Source organism: Typopeltis vanoorti, chromosome 8, assembly GCF_054136105.1.
Source record: "Typopeltis vanoorti isolate ZY-2024b chromosome 8, IOZ_Tvanoo_1.0, whole genome shotgun sequence".
Taxonomy (NCBI): domain Eukaryota; kingdom Metazoa; phylum Arthropoda; class Arachnida; order Uropygi; family Thelyphonidae; genus Typopeltis; species Typopeltis vanoorti.
In genome coordinates, this window is record NC_143556.1 from 38,730,280 (window position 1) to 38,749,881 (window position 19,602).

Sequence of the window (19,602 nt, forward strand, 5' to 3'; positions counted from 1 at the left end):
AACACATAGAATACTCTTGATGTCAGTAACTTGCCTGAAGAGAAGCATTAGTCCTTGAAAGAAGTTACGGAAGTTATTATGTCGAGTTATGGAAGATTCAGGTTCTGGTCGAAGGGCAATATTACCAAAAACCTGGATAGATGCGCAGAGGGAGATGATTAGTGTAAATTGTCGTTAAAATCAATATGTTACCACTAATTAAGTATCGTAGTAATGGTTACAAGGTAGGTAAGGTAACTGTAGTGATTCATTATGCATATAATAATAATGATAATTGAAAAGTAACAAAGGAAAGATATCACTGACAGCATTAGCAACTTAAAATTCTTATTTACTATCTATTCTACTTTCTAAGCTACAAAAACAGAAGGCAAAAACATATCAAAAGAAAATGATAAAAATAGATGGAAAGATAAAGAAGTGATTGAAGAATGCATTTTCATATGTGCAGCTTGCCGTGAAGTTTGGTTATGTATATCTAAATTTTCCTAAATTTTAAATCCTGATATAACATTTTTCAATTATTTCTCCTTTATTTTAATTTCATATTTTTGAGCCAAATTTAAATTTAATTAGTTATTGTTTAGAATCATATTTAATGTTTGTATTTGCTGAATATAATTATTTTATTAACATTACTGGAATAATATGCTTAAGTTGATTTTGCAATCCCCCCCCCCAAAAAAGTCAACCAAACCACGACAAACTGTACCAACATATCACCTTTTGTGACTCACCTAAATAAGAGAAGCAGTGATTGAATGAAGGAATGGAAGTTGTTGTGGCGGTTCATGTCTGTGTCTGGATTGAAGGCGATATTTCCAAACACCTGGGAAAATGGGATGGGCCGAGGATAAGGGCCAAAGAAGACAGGAAGGGAGATTGAGTGTTAATGAGAAGGTTGTAAAGCCCAACCAAAAAGATAAACCCTCGGGGTGGTAAAAGTGATGCACGAACAGAAATAGGAAAACAAAAGATATCATATGTTATGACAAATTGAATTAAAGTATAGTATTAATAAAGGGCAGAAGATATATAAAGTAACAGGAAATATTCACGCAAAATTGAAACCATTATAAATATTAATAAAGCCCATAAGTATACAAAGCAGGGGAGAAGAAGGGAGGAAGAGAAGGGACGGGATGGATATTCATAAAACAGAAGAAGGATGACAAAAGGGTTGGTTGGTTGGGTAGGAGGAATGGAAAAGTGAGGAAGACATTGTTACACAACAGTTAAGGTACAGGATTATTTTATACATATAAACACATATACAAATATGGACCTACTCTTCACTACTTCTATTGTTATATACTACTTCTATTATTACTACAACTGCTGACTATGCTTTCTACTATTCTACTATTTTATTATACACTTCTGTATCCACTAATGTCGTTAAATTCTAAATATTTATTTTATATATATGTATATATTTTAATAGTAACAAATTAATTAGGAGAACAACTAAAGTACATTGTTTGTCATTTACTCTACAGAACACATAAAAATGCAATGAAAACCAAACATGGTATTAATGATTAATATGAAGAATTCATTTAAATAAATATAAAAAATATTTTCTTTTAGTATGCATAAGTATAGCACTACTATAGCATCATATATGCACATACACACACACACACAATTATATAAAAGAAATTATCTATGATATTAATATACAAAGAATGGTAAACCAGAATTGCCTAAGCATCTATGCAATTTACATCATAAACAAGTGTTTACTTTATCATCACAGAGAAGAAAGAATGAAGGGATTTGAAGTGAGTGTATGGAATGATTTTAAGGAGACTTGGTTTATGAGAGTGGAAATGTGATGACTCAGGGAAACAACAGTAATTAGAATGGGAACATGATGAGTTGATTGCAGAAAAAATACCAAATAGAAAAAATTGAGATATGCTGTTCTTAGTCTGTCTTCATTTAGTTTTGAGATGTCTCTAGCTTTCTGGAACTTTCCTTTGTACTTCTGTTTCAGTTTTAGTCTTATATTCACAATCACCAAGCTGTGGTCCGAATCAATATCAGCTCCTTGGAATGATCTGCACTGTTGAACTGAGGTTCTCCATTTCTGGTCTATTAATATCAGGTCAATCATATTCTTGAGTTTGCCATCGAAGGAGTGCCACGTCCATTTACGACAATCTTTTTATTGGAATTTGGTATTGCAAATCATCAGGTTGTTATCCATGACAAATTCCAGAAGCATCTCTCCACGTTCATTTCTTTCTCTATATCCAAATTTTCTCATAACCTTTATAATATGAAAAAATTAAATATAATTTTATACCTATACTTTGTGATATCGCCATGCAATTTGGCACGAGTCAACCATGTGAGTCATCATGAGTAGGGATAACAAAGGCAAATTCATCCGACGACAATTGAGATTTTGGCGCACTTTTGCAGTCACATTCCCTGGTCCGTATTTTAATATAATTCGATAACATTAACTATTATTTTCAGAGGATATATATTTTGATAATTCTCGTTTGGACGTGTGCATGCGTTAGTCAGAATCTGGTACATGACCACGTATTGTGTGGTTTTTTGTGAATTGTAGTTCTGTTAAGCTGAGAGAATTGATGAGATTTTGCAGATGAAGGAAGAAGGTTTAATGATGAATGAACAGCAAGCACTTCTTTATTGAAAATTGGGATAAGCCCCTTTGTCTTATTTGTATAAAAGTGTTGCTGTTATAAAAGAATATAATATCAAACTTCATTACTAGAATGTCATACTTTATCTTGTAATATCGTAATTTAAATATTTCTGTGTTTTTTAAGATTGATATAATAAAAACTGATAACTTACGTATTTTTTTCACTCACTATTTTCTCTTAATTAAATGCTTGCGGCCTGATTATTAAAAATAAAAGTTGAATGTGGCCTGCGAGTCTGAAAAGGTTGCCGACCCCTGGTCTAGCCTATAGCATAATGCATCATCATTCAAATTTTGGGAAAGTGTGCACACAATCGGTGCATATTAAACAAGATTGTTGCAGAGGATGAATCACGGGTTAACCACCAACAATCTGAATCAATGTGTGCTTCAATGCAACTGGAATGCAAGAAGTTCAAGGTTATGCTATCTGCAGTAAAACTTATGCTTACAGTCTTTTGGGATTACTAAGGAGTAATGCTAGCCCATTTTCAGAAACATGGTGAAAATGCAAATATCACATTGCACTATATTTTATTGAAGCTTAGGGATGCAATGCATTGAAAATGTCCAGGCCTACTGACAAGAGGAGTATTGCTCTTGCCAACAGTGCACCCAGTGGGGAATGGGGGGTGCAAGGGGACACCCCCCCCAAAAAAAGGAAAAAAGCACTAGAAAATTTTCCAAAAAAAATCTTTTCTTAATTAAAATTAATTTTTTAATTTATGTTGTGTCGTATCTTCTATTTCTATACTACTTATGAATTAGCAGTCACGTAAGGTGGGAACACCCTATAGCTCTCAGGAATCACGGCCGCTATGAACACAAGGTGAACGAAGTAGTGTTTGGGCGGACCGAGCGCTACTTTGTTTGCCTGAGCCAGGCCACAGGAGATTACAGGTATCATGTATTGGCGATCACTGCAGATGCTCAGTCATAGGTTGTATGCAATGCTTAGTGTCTATTCTCAAATCATTTACTCAATTCACCCCCCCCCCAGCCCAAGATTAAATCCTGAGTGTGACACTGGCTCTTGCAATGTAAGACTTCATACAACTACAGGAATCCTGGACAGAATTCAAGAACTTCAGAATTTGATCTCACCCAAAGTGACTTTCATCTGTTTTGGACCAATGAAACAGCACCTTAGTAGCAAACATTTATTCTGCTGATGATAGTTGAAAATGAGATGCAGAATTGGCTGAGAGAAAAGACAAAAGAATTCCATGCTGCTGGTTTCGAAGGATGCCAAAGCAATGGGAAAAGTGTAAAAATGTTGAAGTATTATGTACAGAAATATTTTTCTGATGTTTGTATTTCATTTGTTTTATTTTTTAAAACTATTTGCAACTTACTTTCCCTTGTAAATGAATTCAGTGTAATAAGGGAGATAAAATTGGATTTTATCTCCCTTATTAGGTGAATAACTCATTGAATGAGTTATTCACCTAAAATAGTTGGAATAAGTGAAACATGATAGGATGAAAAGGATATCCTATTTGAAGGGTGAAAATGTAGCAGTAAAATGGATGCATGAAGAGATTAAGCATGCCCAGTGACAAGAGGAAGCTTCAAGGAAGCAGCATAAGATGAAAGATAATAAGCAGTTACACGAGGAATACTAAGAGCAGGCCAGGAAGGTCAATCGGCTAGTAGTAAGGACAGCAAAAGTGCAGTATGAGCATAAATTAGTCAACCATATCTAATAGAAATTAGACATGGTTGGAAGAGGATAACATCCTGGCAGGAATAGAGATGGAAGGGTATGATGTGTTTCGTGAGGACAGAGGGGGTAAAAAGGGAGGGGAAGTGCTATTGATGATAGAGAAAGAGTTATATCCATATAAAGTGGAGATGCAAGAGGGAAATAGTGCCAGTGGTTTCAAGGCAGTATGGTGTGAGATAGAGTTGAATGGAATCAAATACTTGGTGGGATGTTGTTATAGACCAGGTAATGTGGATGGTGGTGATCATGAAATGTACAATCAAATTAGCCAAGTAAATAAGAAAAGGGTGATCATTATGGGTGATTTTAATTATGGCAATATAGACTGGAATGATGAGATAGCAACTGGAAGTAAAGAAAATAAGTTTCTTGAGTTTTTGAGGGATAACTACCTCAGACAGTATGTAACAGGGGGCACACGAGGAATGCGTGTCTTGGATTTCGTCATCTCATCAGAGGATGTAATTATAAATGAGGTGTCAAATCATCCACCAATTGGTGAGAGTGACCATGAGGTGATTACCTGGATGGTTGCCAGCAGTGCGAGGACCTCTGTGAAAAAAGGGTATATGTGGAACTACAAGGGAGGTGATTATGAAGAGTTCAGGAGACAGCTTGCGGGTGTAGCATGGAATAAGGAGTTAGCTGGAAAAGAGATCAATGCAGCTTGGGGGATTTTCAAAAACTGTTTAGTAGATGCAACGTCTAAACGCATTCCATGAGGTCTACAAAGAATAGACTTTTGCCATGAGGTCATTTCTTTGTAGACCTCATGGAAATAACCAATTCCATGAGGTCTACAAAGACCAAGCAAGGAGGGTGACTTGGTTGGTGAGGGTAGCTAAAGAGAGGTAGGAACAGCAGTTGGCTAATGAAGCCAAAAAGAATCCTAAGGATTTTTTCGATATGTAGCCAGCAAAAGAAAGAATAATTATGGAAGAATGACATTAATTGGAGAAAATGGTACAAAGACAGCTGATGCAGAATTTGTGGTGGAGATACTTAATGAGCAATTCATAGACATCTTTCAATCTTGTGAATGTGACTTCATGGAGGGATTGAGAGCAGTTGATGATGGGGAGGAGAGACTGACTGTAGGTGAGCAAGAGGTGTATGGGGAGTTGAGTAAACTAGATGTTAATAAGGCTGTGGGATTTGATAATATATCACCACGTATTCTGAAAGAATGTGCCAGGGAGTTGACATCTGCCTTGACATATTTTTTTAATATGAGTCTTGCACTCGGTCGAGTTCCTAAGGAGCAGAAGGTGGGCAAGATTGTGCCACTTCATAAAGGAGGTGATCGAACTCAAGCATCAAACTATAGGCCTATCTGTGTGTCAGGTGTTGTGGTTAAGTTGTTGGAGAAGCTTGTGAGAACTAGGATCCAGAGTTGGGTTGACAACAATGGCATTATCTTTGATGGACAGCATGGATTTTCTAAAGGGAGGTCATGTTTTAGTAATCTACTATTACAATAAAGTGACTGCTTCCTTGGAGAGAGGAAAAGGATACACAGAATATACTTGGATTTCACAAAGGCTTTTGATAGAGTACCTCATGATAGGTAGACATTCAAACTAGAGCAGATGGGGTTGGATATTAGATTGGTGGATTGGATTGGAGATTGGCTATCTGATAGGTATCAACAAGGTGTGTATGGGGGAGCGATTTTCTAAAGGGAGGTCATGTTTTAGTAATCTACTTACTTATTACAATAAAGTGACTGCTTCCTTGGACAGAGGAAAAGGATACACAGTAATATACTTGGATTTCCCAAAGGCTTTTGATAGAGTACCTTATGATAGGTTGACAGTCAAACTAGAGCAGATGGGGTTGGATATTAGATTGGTGCATTGGATTGGAGACTGGCTATCTGATAGGTATCAACAAGTTGTGTATGGGGGAGCAATATTCAGGAAAAGGAAAGTCAGTAGTTGTATGCCACAGGGGTCTGTTTTAGGTCCATTGCAGTTTAACTTGTATAATAATGATATAGGTGAAGATTTGGATCAAAATATTCAGTTGTTTGCAGATGATGCAAAGTTCAGACGAACAATGAAGTGTAGTGAAGATGTTATGGCCTTACAGGAAGACTTGAATAGATTGAGTGATTGGGCACGGAAATGGAGATGTGAGTTCAATGTTGCAAAATGTAAGGTTTTAAAATTTGGAAAACAAAGATGATGGGATGCAGAATTTATGCTTGGTGAGAATATATTGTTGGAGGTAGAGGAAATAAGAGATCTGGGGGTGATAGTGAATAAGAATCTAAAATTTAGAGGACACATCGCCAAAATTGTGAAGATAACACAAACGCTTCTGGGAATGATGTGGAGGATACTAACGTGTAGAAGTAGGGAGATTCTTGTTCCGTTGTATAAGGCTTTTATTAGGCCACACATGGACTATTGTGCCCAGATTTGGTCACCGGGTTTTCAGAAGGATGTAGAGATGTTGGAAAGGGTCCAAAGAAGATTGACTAAGGTAGTTTCTGACCTCTGGAATGTCGAGTATGAGGAAAGATTGAGAAGATGTAATTTGCAGAGTCTGGTGGAGAGAAGGAAGAGGGAAGATATGATAGAGACCTATAAGTTGGTAAGGGGTTGTTATAGGATCAATGCTGGAGAAGTTTTACAGAGAATAGTGGGAGATCAGGGGAGAACCAGATGTCATCCCTGGAAACGGTATAAAGAGGGTGTGAGTAGGTTAGTGAGAGGCAGGTTTTTTTCGTGCAGAGTTGAATGATTGGAATGCATTGCCTGAGAATGTGGTGTCTGCAAAGAGTTTGAATGTGCTTAAAACATGGTATGATAAAAGGACCTCCCAGATGAGTCTTTGACTCCATGAGGTCTTGGGGTGGTAATAATAATAATAATCAGGCCAAGGAAAATTATGAAGTCCTATCAATATGTGACAAATACAAGAAAGAATGATTATGTAAGGATGATGACATTAGACGATGAAAATAATAGATTGGTAACTACTGGAGAGGATATATTTGAGATATTCGGTGAGTAACTTTTTCAGGGTATTTCATTTTGAGGAATTTCATCCTCAGGATCTTGAGTGTTTGGTGGAAGAGGGACTGACAGTGAGTAAGCAAGAAGTGTATGAGGAATGAAGTAAACTTGATGTAAATAAGATAGTAGGCCTTGACAACATATCATCATATAACTTGAAGGGATGCTCCAGAGAGTTCATGACACCTTTTGCATACCTGTTCAATATAAGTCATGCAAAAGGACAAGTCCCAAAGAAGTGGAAAGAGGACTTCACAAAGGAGAGGGGAATAAGATGTAGGCTAAAACTATAGGCCAGTCTATGTGTCTTGTATTGAGGTTTAGGTGGTGTGAGGTTAATGAGGACTAGGATTCAGAATTGAGTTGATATAAGCAGTATACTCTATGATTTTCAACATAGGTTTGCTAAGTGGAGGTCATGTTTTAGAACTACTTATGTGTTACAACAAGTGAAATAATTTGGTAGATAACAGAGATAATATACAGTGGTATATTTGGATTTTTAAAAGGACTTTGATAGACTGCTGTGACAAGCTGGTAATTAAACTGGAATGGTCATGAATTTGAATGCAATTAGTGGGGATATTGGATAAGAGATTGGTGAGTTGGATAGGTGATTGGTTGTTTGTAGATGATGCAAAGTTGGGAAGAAATATGAGGAGTGAAGCAGTTTTGAGTCTTACAGGAAGATCTGAATACACTGTATGAGTGAGCAAATGAGTTTAGATACTAGTTTAATGTTGCAAAATGTAAGGTTGGGAAACTTGGTAGACAAGAATGGAATGCAATTAGTGGGAATAATTTGATTATGACAATGCATAATCAAGAAGAGGAGGGCCTTAGAATGCAGAAGCAAAGGGGTTACGGTTCCCTTGTATCTGATTCTATATTGATTATGGTATATAGATTAAGTCCCCTGGTATTCAAGGGTATTAAGATAATTTAGAAAAGATCCAGAGAAGATTCACTAAGCCAGTGTTGAATGTCTGCAATGCAGGATATAAAAATAGACTGAAGAAATGCAGTTTGCACAGCTTTGTAAATAAAAGAGGAGCTATATGATTGAGAAATATAAGCTAATAAGGAGTTGTTGTTACAAAATTAATAATTAATATGAAGGAGATTTTTTATAGATCAGAGAGAGAGAGAGATAAGGTTAGAACAAGAAGTATTTTTGGAAGCTATATGACGAGGATTGAGTAGGTTCTTTGGAAAGTGGTTGGTAAGTGACATGCATTGTCTGAAAATATGGGCTTCCAATGATGAATGTTTTGACACAATGGAGGTCTGATATTAATAACAGAAATAATTTAGCCCATCAACAGGGGGCCATCCCTGGAAACTGTATAAGGAGGGTATAAGCAGGAGAGTGGAGTGAGGAGAAGGTTCTTTACATGGAGAGTGGTTGGTGAGTGGAATGCATTGCCTGAGCATGTTGTTGGGAATGTAGACACAATGAATCAGTAGATAAATAAAGCATGGTTGGATGTGTGTGTGATAATGTATACCTCCCAAGATTAGTCTCTAACTCCATGGAGGTCAGATGCTAATAATAATAATACTTATTTTGAATGCCTTCTGCCTAATTGTTCTTAAATGACTTCAGATATACATCCTTAACCTTGGAATAGTCAACATTTGCCCATATATGATAATGATGAGTTGAGAAGGTGACCAAAAATTATGAATGGTATTTTAGCAGAGTTGTGCGAGCAGAAAAGAGTTAATTTTATAAACACATGAAATGAATTTAAGGGGAAGATACAGTTGTATAAAAGAGATGGGCTACATTTAAATGGATTTGGGGTGAGTCAGCTGGAGAAACAGTTGCTGCAAGAGAAAATAATGACTGAAGTGAATGGAAGACCTGAACAAGAGGTATTGTGGAAGAGTGGGAGGGAAAAGTAAGGGGAGTTTGTGAATGGAGAGGTGAGTAGCATAAGTGAGGAGAATAAGAGAGAAGGAACAGAAGACAGACAAGGAAATATGGGGGGGGGGTCAGTGAGACACTGTGTTAAAAGTGTAGATGATGATTTTTGGGACTGGATGTGTGAGTGTGCAAGAAAAGATTAAGACAGTTAAGGATGTGGGGGTAACATTTAGGTCTGCAGAGAGGTGTAATATCAGTAATGAGAGAGAGAGAATTAGCCAAGTGGCAGCATATGGAGGGGTCATATCCGAGAAGTGGGGTCAGTGAGACTTATTACAGAAACAAAAATGAGCTAGTGTGTATGTTTATGCTAGACGTATTCAAAATAAGAGAAATGAAATTGTAATGTTGATAAAGTTCATTCACAGAAAAAATGTTGGAATAAGTTAGGCGTGGTTGAGTGAGGATGATATTCTGACAGGAATAGATATAGTGGGATAAGTAGTCTTTCCTGAAGACAGACAAGGCAAAAAAAAAGGTAGGAGAAGTGCTATTGATGATGGAAGGGGGAGTTGTTGTCATCTAGGAGATGCAATGAGCAAATAGCGATAGTAGTTTTGAAGCAGTATAATATGAAGTGGAGGTGGACAGGATGAAATGTTTAGCAGGGTGTTGCAATAGACCTGGTAATGTGGATGGTGGTGAGAAGAAAATGTATAGGCAAATTGGTCTGGCTAATAAGAAATGGGTGATCATTATTAGTGATTTCAATTATAGTAATATAGACTGGAATGATGAGACAACATCTGAAACCAAAGAGAATGAATTTCAAAAGTCCATATGTTGAGGCTTAAGTGCTGTGAGGATGCCATCTTGGAGGCTTAATGAATTATGTGATAAATATTTGAGCACGTGGCGGTGAATTTGAGCTGTGCAGAAGAAAGTGATTTTTAATCGGTGAATAGTCCGTTTTTTTCCCCGTTTTTCTACGTTTTTGAGTGCTGAATTGTTTCTCTGAATACGAGTGTACTTCAGTGGTTGTTTTTCGGAAGTTAGTTGCTGTCGCGATATAATATATGTTGGTACCGTCAGAATCGAACGCGTAACGGTGGAAGACAAAACGAAGCTAAGTTACTGTATTTAGTTATATTTCATTTTATTTAATTATATTAGTACTTAAATGTTCTGATGTTTGTACTTTTTTCCCCTCTTATTTATTAATTGAATAATTATTAAGGATTACGCTACTCGGCAGTAAGGAATGATGGTAGATTCAGCAGCAGTCGCAAGTGGCGTAACGCCAAGTCCTCCGCCATTTAAGAACTCAATTATTAGCAATATCATAAGGGACTTTGTGGCATACAGTACTTGCGGCATGTATGCTTCTAAGGAATTACATATGTGGTTTGTTAAAGAGAGTGGAGAGCATATGTGCGCAAAATGCAGGCAGTTGGAGGAAATAAGTACATTAGATATATCGATATCCGACTTTGTTGCTCCAGGAACGGAGAATGAATGTAGGAAGACAAGTAGTATGATAGGAGAGAATGAGAAAATAATGGTTGATAGTGTGGAAGGTGTGAGTGACTGTGGAAGTTTAGGAGATGGTTTTGTTTGGGAGAGTGAATTTAGATTAAGAGTGACTGACCTGCAGAGGGAGATAGATGAGTTGAAAGAGGAGGTGGAATGTCTAGTGAATGAGAGCAGAAGTATGAAAGATAAGATTAGGAGAATGGAAGAGATGAATGCAAGGCGAATCAGAGTAGGAGAGAGAGAGAATTTAAGGAGTATGAGTGAGAGGTATGGGGGTGCTAGAAGAGGAGAGATTGGAAACAGTAGAAGAGAGGGAATGAGAGAGAGGTATGGGAATGCTAGCAGACGAGAGGATGGAAACAGTAGGAGAGACGGAATGAGAGAGAGATATGGAAGTGCTAGAAGAGGAGAGAATGGAAACGGTAGGAGAGATGGAATGAGAGAGAGGTATGGGAATGCTAGAAGACGAGCGGATGGAAACAGTAGTAGGAGAGACAGAATGAGAGAGGGATATGGAAGTGCTAGAAGTGGAGAAAATGGAAACAGTAGGAGACAGGGAATGAGAGAGATGTATGGAAGTGCTAGAAGAGGAGAGAATGGAAACAGTAGAAGAGAGAGGTATGGGAATGAAAGAAGAGGAGAGAATGGAAACAATAGGAGCGATGGAATGGTAAGAGGTATAATGTATGGTGACTCAACGATCCGTGGTGTTCAGGATAGGATGTGTGAGGAGTGTTCGCCAGGAGGAACAATAGAAAGGGTGGCTATGGCGATTAAGAGAAGTGAAAGGGTGGATGAGATGATTGTGATGGTAGGAACGAATGACTTGAGTGGTAATGTAAGTCGGGCAGCGAGAGATATGAGATTTTTGCTTGAGACTGTACGAAAGAAGACAGAGAGAGGAAAAATAGTGTGCGTGTTGCCTAGGTATGATAATGATGAGCTGAGCCGAAGAGCGGTGATATTGAATGGCATAATAGCGAGAATGTGTGACAAGAGAGGACTGGTATATGTGGATGCTTGGAGTGCGTTTGAGGAAAGAGAGGAGTTGTTTGCGAGAGACCGTTTACATTTGAATGAGGAAGGACGTAGGCATCTGGAGAGATTGCTGTTCTGAACGAGTCAGTGTGTCCCAGGGAGGATGATAGCAGGGGTGGCCTCTTGTGGGAATGGATACTTGGGAGAAGGGAGACAATGTCAGGTAAGACTGAGCCCAGTGGAGTCTAGAAGGGATAATGCTGGGTATAGAAACAATGGCATTTATATGCTGTATACTAATGCCAGGAGTATCCGGAATAAGGGAGAGGAATTGGTGGTGCAGATAGCATCAGCCTGGCCAAAAATTATTGCGATCACTGAGACGTGGTTGACAGAAGGGATATAAAAACAGGAATAGAAGTCGCTGGGTATAGCATTTTTCGCCAGGATAGGAGGGGGAAAGCGTGGTGGTGGGGTGCTGCTTATGATAAGTGATGACCTATGTCCTCTAAGAGTGGAGAATTTGGAAGGTAGTGAGACAAATGATTTTGAGAGCATATGGTGTGAGGTAGAGGTAGGCAAGACAGGATATTTAGTGGGGTGTTGCTACAGACCCAGGAGCACAGAGGATGGGGACCAGGAGATGTTTAGACAGCTAAGTTTGGCAAGTGCAAGAAGAATGATTGTTATGGGAGATTTTAACTTCAGTAGTATAAATTGGAGAGAAGAAGATGCATGTAACAATAGGGGAATGGAATTTCTAGAATTCTTGAGGGACAGATGTCTTAGGCAACATGTAACAGAGGGAACAAGAGGTTCAAAAGTTTTGGATTTGGTTATAGCATCAGAAGAGTTGATAATAACTGAGTTGACGTCTCTCCCACCAGTTGGAGAGAGTGACCATATGGTTTTGACTTGGAAAATGAATAGACATGCAGGAGTATCAAAGAGACGGGAACTTATGTGGAATTATAAGGCAGGTGATTATAATAGTCTTAGAGGTCAACTTCGGGAAGTTTCATGGAGGGAGGAATTGGAAGGCAGGGATATCACCAGTGCGTGGGAAATTGTGAAAGAATATTTGTTATCAGCAATGTTAAGTTGTATACCACGAGTGAAGAAGAGGGCGCAATTTGGAGTAAAGTGGATGACAAACAATATTAAACAGGAATTGCATGCGAAAAAGAGGCTATGGAAGAGATATAAGGAGACAGGTGAAGAGATGCATGAGGAATATAAGACACAGGCCAGAAGAGTGACTCGTGTGGTAAGGAAAGCAAAACTGGAATATGAGAGGAGATTGGCCCTAAGATCCAAAGAAAATCCTAGGGAATTTTTTAGCTATGTGGCCAGTAGGAGGAGAAATGACTGTGGAAGAATGATATTGTGGGATAAAAATGGGAATAGAGTGACTGATGCAGAGGACATAGTGGAATTGTTCAATGAACACTTTATTGGAGTATTTCATCCTAGAGGAGTCAGTTTTAATGCTAGAGGGATAGGACTGGTACGAGGTCTGGAGGTACAGGAGGAGAGTGTGTTTCAGATACTGAGTACTCTGGATGTCAGTAAAGCTGTGGGACTGGATGGTATTTCGCCATGAGTTTTGAGAGAATGTGCTAGGGAATTGACAATACCTTTAATGTGGCTTTTCAATGAAAGTCTGGCTTTGGCAAAGGTGCCCAGGGAATGGAAGGAAGGTAAGATAGTGCCATTGCATAAGGGTGGTAACAGACTGGAAGTGTCTAATTATAGGCCAGTCTGTGTGTCATCAGTAGTTGTTAAGATCTTGGAGAAAGTAGTGAGGGACCGTGTACAGCATTGGGCAGATGAGGGTAATGTTATCTGTGAGAATCAACATGGATTTGTGAAAGGATGCTCTTGTTTTAGCAATATGCTAGCCTTTTATAATAAAGTTACAAGAACATTAGATGAGGGAAAGGCATATACTGCAATTTTCTTAGACTTGGCGAAGGCATTTGACAGGGTGCCACATGATAAGCTGATATTTATGTTGCAGCACATGGGTCTGGATGTCAGATTGGTCAACTGGATTCAGGATTGGCTGTCTGATAGGTATCAGAGAGTTGTGTATGGTGGAGCAGTTTCCAGGAGGCAGAGGGTTACAAGTGGGGTCCCACAGGGCTCAGTACTAGGACCTATATTGTTTAACCTTTATATCAATGACATAGCCAGTGGATTGCAGGGGGATATTCAGTTGTTTGCGGATGATGCGAAGCTGGGAAGGATTATTAGTAATAGTGCAGATGTGGTAGCCCTGCAAGAGGATTTAAATAAGCTAAATAGATGGGCAAATGAATGGGGGTGTCAGTTTAATGCAGCAAAATGTAAGGTCTTGAGGTTTGGGAAACATCGATGGGATGCTGCATGCTCTATGGGAGGAGTTATACTGGAGGAAGTAGGGGAGACAAGAGATCTGGGGTTGATGATTGATAGAAACCTGAAGTTTAGGGGACATATTGCAAAGGTGGTGAAGGTAACACAGAGGATTGCTGCTATTATGAGAAGGACACTGACCTGCAGAGATAAGAGGGTTATCATTCCGTTGTATAAGTCTCTGATCAGACCACACTTGGACTATTGTTCTCAGATTTGGTCCCCAGGATTTGAATGGGATAAATTAACTGTGGAAAGGATACAAAGACGGATGACAAAGATGGTTTCAGGACTGTACAAGGATAGTTATGAGGATCGGCTGAGAGAATGTGGACTGCAGAGTTTGGTGGATAGAAGAAGGAGAGGTGATATGATTGAGACTTTTAAACTGTTGAGAGGTGGTTACAGGGTTGACACTGGGGAGTTCTTTCGCTTGGTTGATCAGCGGGAAAGAGTGATGACAAGAGGCCATCCCTGGAAGTTACGAAAGGAAACTGTGAGCAAGAGGGTAAGGAGTGGTTTCTTTGTGTGGAGGGTGGTTGAGCCGTGGAATGCATTGCCTGATGGAGTGGTGGGAGCGAGAACGGTCAGTGGGTTTAAGGAGTGGTATGATAAACTTTGTGTTTCTCAGGGGGGGACCTCCCCTCGATGAGTCTTGACAGACTTTATGTCTTAGAAAGGACCTCCCTCGATGAGTCTTTTGACTCCTTGGAGGCCTGAATAATAATAATAATAATAATAATAATAATAATAATAATATTTCATCCTGTCCGCCTCCACTTCATATTATACTGCTTCAAAACTACTGTCACTATTTGCTCATTGCGTCTCCTAGATGACAACAACTCCCCTTCCATCAGACAAAACCATGGGTCCCCACCCCCTCATGCCAATTTTTATATGGAAAATTTTGAAAAACGAGCCATAGACTCAGCACCTCTCAAAACTTCCATCTGGCTAAGATGATGTGTTCTCTATTTGGCCTCATGGCCCAGATACATCCAAGAATCCAGTTTATGATGGAAAAAGAAAAGAACAATAGTTTACCCTTCCTAGACACCTTAGTTACACAACTTCCTAATGGTACACTTTCCTTCACTGTATATAGAAAACCTACACACACAGGCAGATACATTCACAAACTCTCCCACCACCACCCCGCTCAACAATATGGCATTATTAAAATTCTAACCAAGAAAGCCCACAATCTTTGTTCCAGTGGAATCGCCCTTGCAACTGAGCTCAACCACATACACAACACCTTCCTCTCCAATGGCAAGAGCGATTATAGTATTAAAAAAATAATCAATTCTTCCCCCATTCCCCAGCCTTCTCTTCAGAAAGAGTTTAGAAATGTCATCACCATCACCACCTACATCTGTGGCACATTGAAAAAATAGCTAAGATTTTAAAAAAGTAGTGCAACATACATGCAGCATTTAAGCCCCACAACAAACTTGCTACCCTTATCCATTCTACAAAAGATCAGATCCCTCCTCTCTCAGTGCCTGGAGTTTATAACGTACCCTGTTCCTATAAGCTGGTGTACTTTGGACAGACAGGCAGATCAGCAACCATCTGCCTAGAGGAACACAAGTCATACATCTGCAACCATGACTATGGTCAGTCAGGCCTGGCTGACCATGTCTTGGATACAACCCACAGGATCTCTTGGGAAAAAACCACCATGCCCACCACAGCAAATTAAAAAAAAAAAAGAGACAATTTTTAGAATCTGCAGCAGCTCTCAGAAATCAACCAAATCTAAATAAATACAGTTACATTAAACTTCCTAATATTTGGGAAACATTAATCATCAGAGATCCCACCTTACATTCCAGGCCACCTACAACCTTCCATAGAGAGTGCTCCACCTAGATAGGACTTTAGAGTCACCCACGTGGTTGGCTTAGTATTGTGTGTTATTTGTGTATATGTTACATTAGTTTTTTGTAATCCCTGAAGATGTCTCAGTGACTGAGACGAAATATAGGAAGTACTAAATTCTGTCTTAATCCTTTCTGATTGCTGTATACAATCCATTAAGCCTTCAACATGATGAATTTCTAAATTGTTTGAGGGACAACTATCTTTGGCAGTACATAAGAACGTACACAAGGATCATGGGCCTTTGATTTGATTATCTTATCAGTAGATATTGTAAATGAAGTATTAAATTTTTCTCCAGTTGGTGAAAGTGGCCATGAAGTGATCACTTGGGTGATGAACCAGCCATATCAGGACTATTTTGAGAAAGGGTTATATGTGGAAATATAAGGTATAAGGAATTATGACATATACAGGAGGCAGCTTGCAGCAATATCATGGAATGAGGAATTGGATGGGAAGGAAATCAATGCTGCTTGCTCCTCAGTCAGAAACTGTGTGGCAGATGCAATGTGGGAATGCATTCCAGCGTTTAAGTGGTTGAATAGGATGGGTGTAAAATGGATGACTGAAGAGGTGAAGCATGCAATTTGGAACAAAGTGGCATTGTAGAGGAAGCACAAGATTATTGTCACAAGATGAGTGACAACAATCAGTTACATGAGGAGTACAAACAGCAATGAAGGTTAGTCACTTGATGAAGGTAACAAAAGTGCAGTATGAACAGCAGTTATCAAATAAGGATTCTTAGGAATTGAATGATAAATACCTGATTTTGATTCGTATACACTTTTTTATTTATATGGCTAACAGTATCATCAGAAGTTCATCATCATCATCATCATCATCAAATTCCTGCCATGTACCCTCAAGGGGTGTACAGGATATGATAGTACTACATGAAAAAAATTACATCATTATTAATTTCCTATCTACAATTTTCCTCCAAATCAGTCTGTTACTTGTACACTCCAATATTATCAGCTCTTATATTTCTATCGTCTAAAGCACTTTGTACTGTATCAATCCACCTATATCTTGGTCTTCCTCTCGGTCGTTTTCCTGCCATCCTGGCAGAATACACTTGTTTTGCTAATCTTTCCTCGCCCATTCTGTTTAAGTGACCATACCACCTGAGATTAGCTCTGCTAACGCATTCCTGGATGCTGACAATGTCAAGTTCTTTCCTAATATCCTCGTTTTTAATATGATACTGCCAGTGATGCCATCTCTTCATGTCTATAATCTTTCTCAGGACTCTCATATCTGAAGTCTCTAGTCTTTGGTCAATGTTTTACTTCTGATCCAGCTCTCAGATCCATAAGTTAAAACTGGTTTGAACACTGTCTTGTATACAGCTAATTTAGTGTTGCGACTAATTTCTCTCTTATTCCATATGAATTTATTCAATTGACTTCCCACCATACCAGCTTTGCTGATTCTGTTGTCTATTTCTATATTTAATTTACCATCTTCAGTAAAAATCGTGCCTAAATAGCTGAAATGTTTTACTTGTTCCACAGGTTCTCCATTCACAACACAGTTGACATTTTCAATGATTCTGCCTATTTTCATTGTCTTTGTCTTTTTATTGCTGACCTTCATACCATATCTATTACAAGAGCTATTCAATTTAGTCAGAGAATCTTACAGACTTGTAGCGGATTTATTTAGAAGTATAACATCATCCGCATAAAGCAAAGAGCTGACATTAACATCTCCAATTTTGATATCATGTTTAATACCACTTTCCTTCATAATGCGATCCATATAGATAATGAATAACAGAGGGGATAATGTACATCCTTGTCTCACACCAGATTTAACATTAAACCATCTTCCTGTACTTTCTTCAATTCTAACTGCTGACTTACAACTCAAATAAAGACTAAGTATTGCTTGATATAATGTCCCATTGACACCATATAACTGCAGCGTATTGAATAGTTTCTCTCTTGGCACCTTGTCATATGCCTTTTCCAGATCGACAAAACTTAAATACAGATCTTTGTTATATTCCCATGCTTTCTCAACTATTTGTCGTAAAGTGAAGATCTGATCCTGACAGCCTCTATTTGGCTTGAATCCAGCTTGTTCTTCACCAAGCTTTTCTTCCACAATTCTTCTCAACCGTTTCTCAAGTATACTTGCATAGATCTTGCCAGAAACACTCAGTAGGGAAATACCTCTGTAATTCTCACATGCAGTTTTATTTCCCTTTTTATATATGGGTACTATGAGAGCTCTACTCCAATCATCGGGAATTCGTCCCTCTGTCCAGGCTTACTGAACTATGCAGTGCAGCCACTGTAAGACTCTTATACCACCATGCTTCAGCATTTCTGGTCGAATATCATCTACTCCTGCTGCCTTTCCACATTTCAAGCCTTTGGTGGCTTTTTCTACTTCAAGTATGGATATGTATTCCTGACTGCATGCCTGGTCAGTGTTTTTTACCACTGTGCTGTCATCACTGCTTGTTTCATTTAGCAGTTTTTCAAAGTAATTACTCCATACTTCAAGGATATCTTTTTCTCCCGTTTTCATGTCACCTTTATCATCTCTAATTCCTTTTATAGCACTCTTTCCTCCATTCTTAAGCTTCTTCAACAACCTCCAGAATATTTTGCCACCTTCTTGATATTTATTTTCTATATTCTTGCCAAAGTCCTCCCATGACTTTTGTTTAGCTAGTTTTACACAATGTTTAACATTCTTGCATTTGTCTCTATATTCTCTAAGAGCACAAGCTGACTTCTTTGACAGGAACTTTTGGTATGCTTTCTTCTTTTCCTTCACTGCCTCTTTAACCTCCTGTGTCCACCAGGGAGTTCTGATTTTTTTATCCTTACAAACAACCTCACCACATGCCTCTCTGGCAGAATCAATCAATGTTTTCTTCAGAGTTTGCCAATGAATCTCCAAGGTTTGATTCCTGTTCTCAAACTCTTTCATTTTTCCTTCAATAATCTTTGTGTATTTTAGTCTACAGCTCACATCTGAGAGCTGCTCAACTTTTATTCACTTTAAAACTTTCTTACATGTTATTCTTTTCAATATGAAATTTAATTTTATCCTGCTCAAGACTAAATAGTGATCACTTCCAATTTCAAATCCTCTGTACACTCTGGTGTACTGCACCAGGGAGAAAACATCACTATCAACAATAACATAGTCAATGAGACTTTTCTTATTCCTAGCCTCTTCTCTCCATGTGAATTTGTGCACATTTTTATGTTGGAACATGGTGTTAGTAATAACCAGTCCATGTCCTGAGCAGAAATCCAACAGATATTTGCCATTATTATTAGCTTTGCTCTTTTCTCCAAATTTTCCCAAAATATTTTTGTATGTCTCACAATCATTTCCTACTCTGCTATTTAGATCCCCAACAAGGACCAACTTTTCCTTTTTCATTGTGTCAGTTGGTTTTTCTAAAACCTCAAAAAATTCCTCCACTTCTACCTTAGTAGAACCTTCTGTGGGACCATAGTCTCATTGTCCA

General features: G+C 38.5%; 1 protein-coding gene across 1 annotated transcript in view; it reads right to left on the bottom strand.

Annotated features, from left to right (window-relative positions):
- Positions 1-19,602, bottom strand: part of LOC150103937 (voltage-dependent calcium channel type A subunit alpha-1-like) — a 1,762,795-nt gene that overhangs the window by 631,793 nt on the left and 1,111,400 nt on the right. Inside the window, exon 31 of the mRNA XM_090397103.1 lies at positions 35-132. Coding sequence (XP_090253229.1) covers positions 35-132 — 98 coding nt within the window. The remainder of the gene's footprint in view (positions 1-34; positions 133-19,602) is intronic.